The sequence below is a fragment of the Hemiscyllium ocellatum genome, chromosome 5 (genome assembly GCF_020745735.1).
Source record: "Hemiscyllium ocellatum isolate sHemOce1 chromosome 5, sHemOce1.pat.X.cur, whole genome shotgun sequence".
Taxonomy (NCBI): domain Eukaryota; kingdom Metazoa; phylum Chordata; class Chondrichthyes; order Orectolobiformes; family Hemiscylliidae; genus Hemiscyllium; species Hemiscyllium ocellatum.
Genome location: NC_083405.1, coordinates 62,248,224 through 62,261,729, shown reverse-complemented (window position 1 = coordinate 62,261,729; position 13,506 = coordinate 62,248,224). Strand labels below are relative to the sequence as shown.

The following is a 13,506-nucleotide window of genomic DNA, read 5'->3' as shown; positions in this document are numbered from 1 at the left end:
AATTGGGATTGAAAAATAAAGTTTTCAAAAGTCCAGTAAATAAATATTTATCCAAGAAGGAAGGGAAGATTGGGGCTGGTATGCAATAAAGAAGTACTTGAACATACTTTGTTCTGAAAAGAGACTGTGGTCTATAGTAAGTCTGACAGGTGGCCATGAATACGCTAACAGGTCTCTCTTTGGAGCAGTGTTGAGAAGGACGCACACAACTAAACCATGCACGAAAGAGCAGAGCTCAGCCCAAATGAAAAAGACTGAATTGAGAGATTGTAATTTGCCAGGCTATTTACCCACACCACCAGAAGAATTTATAATAATTTGTGGAATTAAGAACTATACATTTAGGAATATGGAGTAACAGTGTCTAACATTATAGCTGACTTCCAACTTTTCATTTTTATTCCTGAAACTATTGATGTTTATTAATTCTTGATAAGGGAACAATGTTTTGTTTTGTTTTGCAAAAAAGATCAATAATAGCTTTGCGTCTTTCCAGCTCTCCTGAGAGATTTGAAATGCCAAATATTTACTTAACTACAGACTGAGAAAAAGAGAAAATGTTCTGTATACAATGTTCAATTTTCTATTTATTTTGATTCCTTTTATAGTCACAGAAAGAAATAAGCAAAAACACAAATTATTTAGACAATGATGAAACACATTCAAACTTTTCAAAAATTTTAGAAATAAAGCTCAGAACATAGATCACCTCTCCTACAGTTTTACATTTTGAGCATTACTATTGCTTAGCGTCAAAACTTTTTAAAAGGATAGTAAATGTACAATTTTCACAAAATGACATTCATCATTCTTCACCGAAAATAGCATTCGTTCCACTTAGCCGTGCAATCAATGCAAAAATAACAGCAAAAAGAAGTTCTCTAGACAATTTGATCATAACTGCAATCACAATACTCAGTTGGAAAGATATGAAGTATGAAAGTAAAAATAATTAATCTCCAAAAAACTTTCCAAACAAGGAGAAAAATTCCAATGTACCTAAGAAGATATTTTTATGATCTAATATCCTATGCTAAGTTAATTCAGAGGATACCATTTAGATTTCATGACCTTCAGGTACATGTCACATCACAAATTGTTGACTTGGCCACAGAATACAACATGCCTATTGAAAACTGGCCTAGTTATAAAAAAAGTCCATGTCATTTTGAATTTTTTCCCTCACTTCAGTTATATACCAATGTAGAGTGCACCTATGGGGAAATTACTACAGGGTGTCTTATATTTTACGATACAAGTATTGACATTTAATAGCAATTTCAATCTGTGAAGAAACTAACATTTCATTGATGAGTTTTCCTGCTCTAACAGTTTGCCTGGATAACTCCATAACTACAAGCCAAATATACTTTAGATCCCGAAAACAATCCTGATTTCACGTGTGACCCAAAACATCTAATTCATTAATGTGTTGACTGTTTTGTGGCAAAGGATAGCACCTTTGTTCTAAAATTTGCCCAACTCAGATCATACCATAAGATCTAATTCGCTCCAACCAATTACTTCAACACCAACTTACTTCAATTTTGCGCTGTAATATAGAATGCATTCTTCCTCAGTTGTCTGTTTACTAGAGCACAAGGCTTAGAGATACAAAATACTGTATTTTTTAAAACCTCTTCTGTAATTTTATTCTGTTCCATCCTCATAATTCATGGCTGCTTATTAGCAACTCAATTAGTCATTATACATACAAGTCTTTACAGTGATCATCAGCAAATGAATCAACTGCAGGAAGACACTTCATATGAGATTAGCTCTGACCAAAGTCAATTCTGTTGTGCAAACACTTCAGCAAGAATCCTTGAACCGTGACCAGGAACAGGAACCTCTGTCAATATTTCCCTCCTAACTGATGGATGCCACAATTGATTATGGTGCCCTAATTAAGGCTGGATAACTCAACACTGACTTAGAACAGAACTTGGAACCTTGTTACTGTACATGGAAGAATAATTGACTAAGCAGTAAGTGGACCCACTTGCATCATCATTAAAGTACTTTGGTTGCAAGTGTGAATGGAAAACAAAATGCATTTTTAAATGCTCTGTTCATCAGGTCTCAAGTATGGAAAGCTTTTTTCTACATGTATATAGTTTAAATGATGGAAATACTGTTTAATTACAGTTTGCAAAACAGTACCATTATTCTCAAGAACATAATTTACTTATGCATAAAACTTTGAATTGTAAATGCACACAAATTTAAATTAATGCCAAATGATTGGAACCGAAACAGATTTACAGGCCAAAAATCACAGTTGCAAATCTAAGATGATAAAAACGTTTGTATTAATATAACAAAACTCTCACTACTTATCTACTCCAAAGTAGACAGATTACTCCAATTCTATTGTCCAGTATTAAACATTTCCTACAAGCTGTAGATGTAATGCATAAAATGCATAATTTAAAAGCTACAGGGAAAATGCAGTATTCAAACAACAGTTAACAAACACTTGCATGTAATAATATAGTCGGCTGAAGGAAATTTCTGTTGGGTATTCAAGAACTCCTATTTCAAACTTAAGTTTTTAAAGTGGTAATCAAGCTAATCAAACAACATTAACAAAAATTCCAAAGGAATTTGCCTAAAGCGCAAGTGGCTCTAGTCTCCAATATTTATTCCATATTAGAAATAACACAGCAATACGCTCAATAAGTCATCTAGAAACTGTCTTTCTATACTTCTCTGAATATATTGAGGAGGTTTCTCAAAATGAAGAAGCCACACTCACCCAAATAAACATGCAGCATTTCCCCACCAACAAATTCAAAAATTGTTGTAAAGGACAATTTATAATTCATTGTATGCTATTTAAGTAGCAAGAAAAATAAGATGTTGATAAACCTGTAGATTTAGACAGATTGTCTAACTTGGCTACATTTTTGCATTACTTACTGTGCATTAAATTTGACTGTCGATTAAAGTAGCATGAAACTCATCTGTAGTCATTATTTTGCTTAAAATGTCGACCAAACCAAAGTCCATGAACTGGTGCATCAATGGTCATCTTTAACAATTGCATACTTGTCAGGCAAGTCAACATTGGTTAAGGAAAAGCTTTTCTTTTAAGGAAGTATTATAAATATAACTTTTCCTTTTTCAGGCTTCCCAGTCGACAATTTCAGAGTAGGGGCATTTTTTTCTATATCAATACTAGCTCAAATCTAGTTTCCCCATCCTTCCTTTCTCCACATTATATTACCTACTGGCATGTGTCAAAGCAACTTAAACTGGGATAATGAGCTGAATGTTATAACGCCACTGTTATTGAATAAAACAGCAGTCTCTAAAGCTTTCCGTCATTGGGGGATGATATAGTTATCTTCTAGTTTATGACTAATTTGTTTGAAAAATTCTTACCATTGGAATTGAACATTAAAATACCAGATGCAAGTTAAATGATCTCTAATTGGCTTATGCATATAACTGCTGGTTGCATTATATGTATAAACTCATGAGGAGTACAGAATTATAGAAAAGCTCTCTCATTTAATTTGAGTAAATATAACATATGGTGTTGGACTGAAATAAAGGTCACTACACAAATGATTAATCTCATCTCCAACAATTGCTTAATATCCCTCCAGTATAGGAATGTTGGCATCCAGGGTTCCCATTCCAATCTATCAATAATACCTTCTTACAAGTACACTTCCTGACTTCCATGGACAGGATGAAGCTTCTATGATGTCCATCTTGGTCTAACTGTCAACAGATAATGTGGGTCTTCCATCAATGAATGCTAGTTCCTGCACTTACAAGATGAACAGAGAAACTTGGGAAATAAAAATAACACTGCACTTCTGAAACAAGGTTTTGAGGGCATCAATTTCTGTACACATTAGTGTTTGATGAGAAAAGAATGCAAGCTATTAAAGCACTACATGTGGGTGGGGTCCAGTGGTATATTATTTCATTGAATTTCAGTTGAATTGAGCATGGGTTAGATTTGCAGTCATTACCTTTTTAAAAGATATGGTGCCCATTTCAGAAACAAATACAAAAAGGACACAACATAAATAAAAATAAATGGAAGGTGAGAGAAGAAGATACTAGATACTGAATAAAGATGTACAATAAAAGATTGGTTTGTGCTCTGCTATAGCTCTGCTGCATTCAGAACACAGTGCTCAACCATCCTTTATTCTCTTTATACACCCTTGCAATGAATTTAGCGACCAAAATACGTATTGGCTGAGTTTACACTTGTGCCCCAGTTCATATACTGACTCCCAGATTTGTCATCTGACGAATAGTCCCTGCCTGAAGAGGGATACATTGCAAAATCTCTGGCAGCAGAAGAGGATAGATATGATGAGGAGTCAAATGATTGCCTCACGTCTGTTGCCAATGTATCCTGTTTCCAATCATAGCCACCTAAAAAAAATTAAAATAGAACATGAATAGATTTTGTTACAATAAACATGGATTGTGATGCCAAGTCTGAAAAAATTATAGAAAGACACTACCAAAAGATCCTATTATAGAGCAAGCAACGCAAGGTAGCATTAAGCACAACAGATTGCATTTTTAATTCAATGGTGAAGGAAGCATTTATATCTGACCAATGGTAAATAAACTAAAGTTTCCAAGATTTGACAGCTACAAGTATCAAAATGACAAACCAAATCTGAAACACCACACAATGTGAAAACTGATTAATAGAAACAAATTCCACATGCTATATCAAGAATTATGTGTTGTTGTTTTCATCAGTTCTCTGCCATACAAAGCCTATCTAGAGGAAAGAGATAAGTCCAATTACTGGCTAGCTTAGAAAAGTTCAGATCAGAACATAGTTCTATTTATATTGACATCTTGCACTTGTATGCAGATCTGGTTGAAGCAGTTCCTGAGTTAGGAATATGCATTCAACCCACTGAATTTAAAAGCTGTGATTTTGAGCAGTATTCTTGGATGGTGGTAACATTTAGTGGCACAAATATTTGGCCATCGTTGGGTAGATCTTTGAGGCTAAATCCCTCAGGGTGCAGTGACTATGAGACCAGCGGTCCTCAAGCACTTTGATCTTGAAATATTTGTTCTGATTTCCTTTGGTTGAGGATAGGTCTACGTCTCTGCCCTTGGAAATTACCAGCAACAGGTGCAGGAAGAATACTATTCTTCTGTCCTTGAAGCAGATCTTTAGGGTGAAAGGTGTAATTAACTTACTATGTTTCACCCTTTACTCACCAGTGCCACACCATCAGAATGCTCATTTAATATTTGAGAGAGAAACCTGCAGCATTGGTGTCTCTGACTCAATCACAGGCTTTAAATTTAAAAAGTAGTAGGCACGCCACTGCACCAGTCCAGAGTGCTCTAGAACAAAAAGAATGTTCCATTTTCTTAGCACACATTTCAGTTGAAGTGAGGGCATTTAAAACTAGTGAAAGAGAATCCTTTCTTCAAAGTAGGTTCACCATTATGTGGTGGACTTTAGGCTTGTGTTGAATAGTCTCTGAAGTGTCCCAAGTTACCAGTTCTTGGTCAAATAATCAAACCTTTGGTAACAATTGACAGATGCATAAGCGCATTTGAAGTGCAAGGAACTAGCCAAAAAAGGGCCAACTGAATTTCAGTTTCAGTCATAAATGGATGCCTTCAAATGTATTTTAGTTGACTTCAAATATCAATATACAGCATGATGATTCTGAATAAGAAGTATGCACTAGCGTATTAACTTTTCAGATGGACGAAAAACATTTGGGGAATGTGTTCAGTAGCTAGTAGTTCAAGCTTGCAATGGAACAAATTTATAAAAATTCATGAATTAGAAGTAAAAGGGAACTGGAACGTTTCCAGAGTGCTCTATGCTCCTCACGGATTGCATCTTATTCAAATTAGTGACTTCTGCTGACTGTCAAACACCATTTTTCAGAGGATCTTGATATAATTATTATAGTTTAACAAACTATAGCAAACCTACAGATTGTTTAAAGAGGCATCTTGATTAAATGCACTCAGTATCAAGAGACACAGGACTTGGAAAACCCTGCCTCAGCAAATGCAGAAAATCACAAGCACCATTACCTTCTCCCAATTATCATTATGTAAAAGGTACTTTTGTGCTTCCTTGATGAGCTCCAGAAAAGTGGAACTCAAAACAGATTTGCGATCTCTCTGCACTGCTTAATCCTGATAACGTTAGGTGGTGCTGACACTCCGAAGCTGGCCAGAAAAAAAGTCCTGCAGGAACACAATCTGGCTCCATGCATTTGAAGGCAAGTGGAGAAGGACAACTCATGAAACCTTCAAAAATGTCAGTCTATGATTCTATACAATCCCTGACATCACAGAATGCAATCAGTACCTGACTACCACAGAATGTCACTGACAACACTCTCTTGATGTGAAAGTGATACAAGGTTGAAACCATTTCTTCACTAAAGCTCAAGAAATTTGACACAAAAGGCTGAGAAAACTCCCGTGTCATGAAGAAATGGTCTTCTTCCTTGATACAGAAGATAGCATTCTGTTAGGTTAGAGTATTTTGATGATTGCAACAAAAATGTATGGAATTGCTCGAGTATGATCATAGTGCTTCCAACAGCTGGTACTGCTTGTGTGCATGGCTTCAACAATTTTGTCTGAAAGAACCAGTGAAGCTCTTGCACATTCCAATTTGATGCTGGAATGGGAAGATTTTGTAGCTGAAAGTACAACTTCAAGTCCAGTAACAGCAGCTGTCCCCCAAGATACAATCAAATTGGCATGAAAAACGATGGATCTTCAGCAGCTGATGTACCCACGATCATTGCAGCATGTAATATTGCTGTGGAGTTTTTAAAGATATTGGGACCCATTGATGATGGTGGTGCCTCTATAGCCTCTACATGATTTAACATTGAGGCTTTCAAATTATGAAAAAACAAGATTCACTCCAACTGCAGGGTGTAGAGGGCAAATTTTGCAGGTGGAAACTCAGCTTCAAATCCACTAGGAGCAGTTATTCCCAAGGCAAAGTAAACCCGTCATGGATAAATATATGGATTTCAGGCAACTGAATGTTCACCCAAGATCAGCTAATCTACAAAAGCAACTGATTAGTGTAGCTTTTGTCAGCTGTTTCTTGCACAATGTGGATCCCCGTGTTGGGTCCATGACCTTGAACCAAACTGATACGGCAGAGAGGAGCACAGGTTCAAGTGTAGAAAAATGCCCTTCAGATAGCATTTCTGAAACTAATCCAAAGGTTGGACTAGGTTGACTAAGGCAGATCAAGTCCCAGCTAATTATAAGAACCTGAATTTATGATCCAGCATAGAAATGACTTTTGATCATAGCTTCAGATGCTGTCTATTACAATTGCTACTATCCTACTTACCTTAAAATCCAAGCTAAATTTCAGATAACATCCTCAATTGGTCAACCACACTTAATGCAATGAAACCAGTGAGGTAAGAGGTAATATGGTTTGTCTAATGGCACCTGTAAATAGAGATGCTGCTGATAATTTTCAAATCTGAATTACCTCTGGGGCTTTCTGAGCCTCGTACTGCAGAAGCTGATGCATCAGGATTATATCTGGAATAGTCATCTGGTGTACCGGTGGATCTTGCAGTTCTTTGATCCAATGTAGCTCTCATGACTGGGTCCTTTGAGGTTGGGCAAGGGAAAAAAGGTTTGAAATGGGATACAGCAAGAACTATTTAGACACTGTTTAGTTATAAACAAAGCATAAGAACATTTTTTTTCCCAAAAGAAGAAACCTAGTCTAATTTATTTATTACAATTTAAAATGTCGAAGCATTTTAGGCTGACAGTAAATAAAGTTCACTGGGATTATCCGTCAATTTGAGATCAGAATATGAAACTTGAGTTCAATGAAATAAATAAAAACACATCCCAAGCAGTACTGATTTTCAAAAGTTCTTTATTCAATTTAGTTGAAATAAAGCTAATTGTGGAATTATCAACAAAAACTGAAGCGAAAATTTCAAAATAAAAGGTTTTCTTCCAAAAGACGTCTTTGAAAGATCCAGTTTGTAGTGTGATCAATACATCAATGGGAGAACAAATATAAAAAATTGAGACAAATTTCCTATTCTGTTTCAAGACTCTGCATAGAGAGAACAAGGTAGAAAGTAGCAGCAGTTCTGTTCGAAAAGCAAAGGAGGAGTTGATGAAATCATCACAGTATACAACTCTCCACTTGCTCAAGATGAGCATATTTTTGAAAAATTATTTGGGAGTCAATTTAGCTTGTGAATGACTCGAGTTATCTGGAGTTCAACAACAATACCTGTAAAGTACTGCAGTAAACGCTAATTTTATTCAGCATTTTCTTTCTCTCTGGCAGGAGTTCCTACAAACAATAAGAGTTCTAAAGATATTAAGTTTCAACTAACCATATGAAACTTCTTTTGCACATGATAGCTTTGTAAGATTCATTGGACTCCTCGGTTGTTCTGTAAAGTATCATTGGCCAGGAGTGAAAGCTTTAATAGAATACTCAAAAGTATCCAATACAATTGCCTCACATAAATCAACCATGAGATTATGAACAGAATTATCAAGAACCAAAAACTCACTGATATGAAAGAAAAGATTGTCTTCTGTTCACCAAAGTTTAAGTGGAGAAAAGATAAATGAAACAAATAATATTTTGAAGATTGGGATATACTAGCCCATACTTGTTTGAAATTTAAACTTTAGTAAGCCATATTCCACATTAGCATGAGGTACGTGATTGGGTGCTTAATTACAACGGGCAATTTTAGAGTAAAGGACATCAAATTTAGCTTAGTTGTTTTTGTTACAATAAATTAAAATAGTTAACACGACAGCTATTCGACGTGCAGAAATTGTATCTGGTGTGGATCATTTTAACATCAGCACTGCAAATCAGAATGGGCATCAACAGTAAAATGAACTGACAGAAAAGTTCGCCATTTTTCAGGTCTACTCAAGATTTATGTCAACTAATTCCACTTCATGATATACCTTCAAGCAGAAAAAAGGAACCAGATTGAGAAAGTTCATCCAACTGTAACGTATCAACAAGCTTATTTAAGATTATATTCCCAAGAACGACGATAACCATCTTACTTCTCCTAAATGTTTAAAAGAACTAGTTTGAATTTTAGAGCAGCAGCAGCAGTTTGAAACATTCTGGTGACAGTGGAGGGAAACAAATAACTTGCATAAAGTTGTAGAGATGTTAAAAGAACAAAGGAACTCGACTGAAACCAAGAGCAATGTGTATAGCCCGACAAAAGAACCACTTGAGATAAGTTCTTGGTAAGCCAAAGTAAAAATCGGGAAACCTCCTTCCATCGGGCACAGTTAAATTGAACCTGGGCAGAATATGGGTTGTTTCCTAATCATTCTCGAACCAAATTCAAAAACTGGCTGCTCTTCTCTGCTGCACATTAAGATTCTTGCAAAAGTTTGCTTCTGAATTCAGAACGATAATGCATACCCTTCCAGCTGCCATCTCACTTGAATGAATGGGAGGACTGTTAGAATATTCCAAGTTCAAATCCCGTTCCAAGATTGAGCATACGATACAGACTTCCACAACAGCACACCTAGAAGAATGTGACCATCACAAGTGCTATCCTCATGAACATTCTGTTACGGTCAATGTTCAAATTGCGTTACACTTTGTGAAATGCAGAATTTGCCAAATGTTTTCTTTTGAGCACTGAGTAGGAAGAAACTGCATCAGGTCATTGAGATTATTGTCTTTGTGGTGAAACTGTGTTGTACAAAATGGCTGCTAGTTGTATGTCACAACCCCTTCAAATAATTTCTTGGAAAGGAAGCATTTTTACATTATGTATGGCAATGCATAACATATGCATTTTCTTTCATCCTTTACGCTAAAATAATTGCATGATAATTCAGTCCAAAAATAGGGATAAATTTTATTGCTGTATTTTAGTCATTTGCAGCAAGCTTAATGATTGCAAGAGATTAAAGCACCAGTAACACCTACTCAAGAACCTCAACTGGAATTTAGAAGACATATCATAACTGCAATGATTGAGATGAAAGAAAAGGGCTGTTGATATTTACCAGATTGGACTAATCTTAAAAAAAAGCAACATTATGCCTGGAAGTATTACATACCAAGCAACATCATCTTCTCCATACATTACAGAAAGAAAAGCTACATTCTTTCCATTGAGCTCAAGCAAAGGGCCTTCAGTCTACCACTGGAAAATTGGCTCTGCTGGTGGAGTAAGATAAAGCTAAAAGAAACATGAATATTTATCTTAATGTTCCATGAAGCAATCTTAAGAACTGGTATTGTTTAAAAGTATCTAAGTTACCTGCGTTGGCTAAGGTTACTAAAATAGTAATGATCATCAGTTCTGAAACAATCCATATAATTGTGCAGAAAGAAATAGTCTGCACACTAAGGGATTAGTTGGCACAAGTTTTATCTTAGCAAGTGATTTCAAGGAGATGACAATAGAAACAGAGATCTGATACAGTTGGTATTAATATCTCAACTGAGAAGAAGTGCCAGGTAATAACATCTTTAGAACTGAACACAGGACAAAGACTCCCAGCCAAAAACCGATGAAGCATTTCCAAAACTTCTTCATCTTTTAATTCCAGTTAGTATGGAAGGATTCCTTTCATAAGGCAGGAAATCAAATCTGATTTGATTTTACACCTGGCACAAAGTACATTTCAGAATGTGTACCAAGCTGATTTGTTGTATTAAGAATTAATAACAAAGTTTCAGTGCTGACAGATTTTGGAAAATTTGACATATACAGAATCCATTCAGTTGCAAGTTGTCCTGTTGTGAAAACTTCTTAAAGGAAGAGCTGTGTCTTGGTGTATTTTCTCTTACATTGTATTATGGTCATTCATTTGTCAAGAATGGAAGAGTGCGCAAAACAGATGCACACAAAACAACAAAAAACTGATTCCATCAGACTGATGGAAGACCTGCTCATTACATAGGATTACACGGCAAAATCATTTAATAAAAAGCATTTAATAAAAATTGGACATTTTATTCATACATGCTAGAAACAGCTATTCTGAATTTTTACATAAGACAATCAAGTTCATAATTTTAGAAACAGAGTTGGGGCCATCACAATTTTGATGCAATGTAGTTGATGACAGTCTGGAAACAGTACTTATTTCATCCACCTCAAACCAATTCTTCTGTACTTTGCAGTGCTAGAGCCATTAATACTTCTTTCCAGCTTTGACATAGTGATTGTAAAAAGATACAATACTTGGTATATCAAATTTCCTATTCTTTGGGGAAATTGAAAATTGTGACTTTAAGCGAAGTGTGGTTTACCATAAGAATTAACATTAAAGTCAGAGTTTGTTTTTACTGGGTAAGAAAGATCCCAAGAAAACAATGTTGAGATACTGTATCATACCTGCGCAACACTGCACTCCTCGCTGAAATAATCAACAAAGTGAAATGCATCACACAATCATTTTTAAATATTTTTTAAAACAGCAAACCTTTTATTAACCAGTACCTGTGGGACCAGGAATGTACCAGTTGATCAAGAGGTCCACGTAATCATTGTAAAAACAGAAGCTAAATAACAGAAATATAATGCGGGGGTATACACATCACTGTTATACTTTATTCACAGCATAAATCACTTAAATGAGAATGCAACTTTGCGTTTAATAAGTTACTGGCAGCCAGCTTTCTCACTTGGAAGCTCTCACAAGTTTCCACCTTCAACTGACTCCTTGGACATTGCAGAGATCACTATGATACAACAAATTTTTGGTCTTTGAAGTATATATATTTTGCCAGTTTATCGAGTGGTGCCGGTTCAAATAAAGTTTATAGTATTGCTATTAGATTGACCAAACTCCATCTATTGGCATAAGTTGGTTGCAGATGGATGCCAAAGGCTAAACCACAGCCACAAGGAGTCCAATATCTCAATCCAAATCCAGGAGTGAATCACAGCCAGTAGTAAAGAGAAGGTCAGAAAACAAAAAAAAACTGAGGATGCTGTAAATCTGCAAGTGGGAGGCAATATTAAATAAAACCACTTGTGACTGAAATTTGAAATTGATCAATATAAATGGAACACCAATAATGTACTGCTTTTTATCATAAGATTTTTCAAATCTTCTTCATTCCAAAAGGTAAAAGGAATTATTGACCAGTTGTTGCTAATTACCTTTTAATTAAACTATGAATGCTAACCGAATCAAAAGCAGCATATTAGATCAAAATACTTACCTCACAACTGCCATTAAACATTTAAGGCTGCTTGTATTGGATTAGAGAAGCATCAATAAACTCACATTAAATTGGTGTTAAACTTAAGTGGTATCATTCAGCTACAAGCACACTGTGATCATTAACTGAGCTCTGTGCATATGGGAACAATAAACATTCAATCATAAGAACTTGTTTAGGGTGTAGGTTTGCTCGCTGAACTGTAGGTTTGGTATCCATACGTTTCATTACCTGGCTAGGCATCATCATCAGTGGCGACCTCCAAGTGAAGCTCTCCTGCTTTCTATTTATATGTTTGTCCTGGATGGGGTTCCCGGGGTTTGTGGTGATGTCATTTCCTGTTCGTTTTCTGAGGGGTTGATAGATGGTATCTGGATCTATGTGTTTGTTTATGACGTTGTGGTTGGAGTGCCAGGCCTCAAGGAATTCTCTGGCATGTCTTTGCTTAGCCTGTCCCAGGATAGATGTGTTGTCCCAGTCGAAATGGTGGTTTCTTTCATCCATATGTAGGGCTACGAGGGAGAGAGGGTCGTGTCTTTTTGTAGCTAGCTGGTGTTCTTGTATCCTGGTGGCTAACTTTCTTCCTGTTTGTCCTACGTAGTGTTTGTGGCAGTTTGTTCGCCTTTGTTTGAGAATGTTGGTGGGTTTGTGTGCTACTGGGATTCTGAGAGGTCTTAGTAGTTTGGCTGTCATTTCTGAGACTTCTTTGATGTATGGTAAGGTGGTTAGGACTTCTGGCTGTGTTTGATCTGCTTGTCGTGGTTTGTTCCTGAGGAATCTGTGGACTATATTTTTTGAGTATCCGTTCTTCTTGAATACGTTGTATAAGTGGTTCTCCTCTGTTTTCCGAAGTTCGTCTGTGCTGCAGTGTGTGGTGGCTCGTTGGAATAGTGTTCTGGTACAGCTTCATTTGTGTATTGGGAAGGTTGCTGGTGCAGTTAAATATTTGGTCAGTATTTGTCAGTTTTCTGTATATGCAGGTTTGTAGTTCTCCGTTGTCCTTTTTTTCCAACTGTGACGACCAGGAATGCGAGTTTGTTGTCGGTTTCTTCCTCAGGTGAACTTTATGCCTGTGAGGGTGTTGTTGTTGATGTTAAATGTCTCTTCTACCTTGTTTCATTTTGTGATGACAAAGGTGTCATCTACATGGCGGGCCCAGATTTTTGGTTTGATGGTTGGTAGGGCTGTTTGTTCTAGTCTTTGCATTACCGTTCAGAAGAAATGACAGCCAGACTACGGAGACCCCTCGGAATCCTAGTGGCACACAAACCCACCAACATTCT

At 36.3% G+C, this 13,506-nt stretch overlaps 1 protein-coding gene across 1 annotated transcript in view; it reads right to left on the bottom strand.

Moving 5' to 3' along the window:
• Positions 1-569: 569 nt before the first annotated feature.
• The window catches only part of LOC132815716 (uncharacterized), a 71,717-nt gene continuing 58,780 nt past the window's right edge, over positions 570-13,506 (bottom strand). Inside the window, exons 14-15 of the mRNA XM_060824799.1 lie at positions 7,502-7,625; positions 570-4,404 (exon numbers count right to left, since the gene is read on the bottom strand). Of these exons, the coding sequence (XP_060680782.1) occupies positions 4,199-4,404; positions 7,502-7,625 (330 nt within the window). The 3' untranslated portion in view covers positions 570-4,198. The remainder of the gene's footprint in view (positions 4,405-7,501; positions 7,626-13,506) is intronic.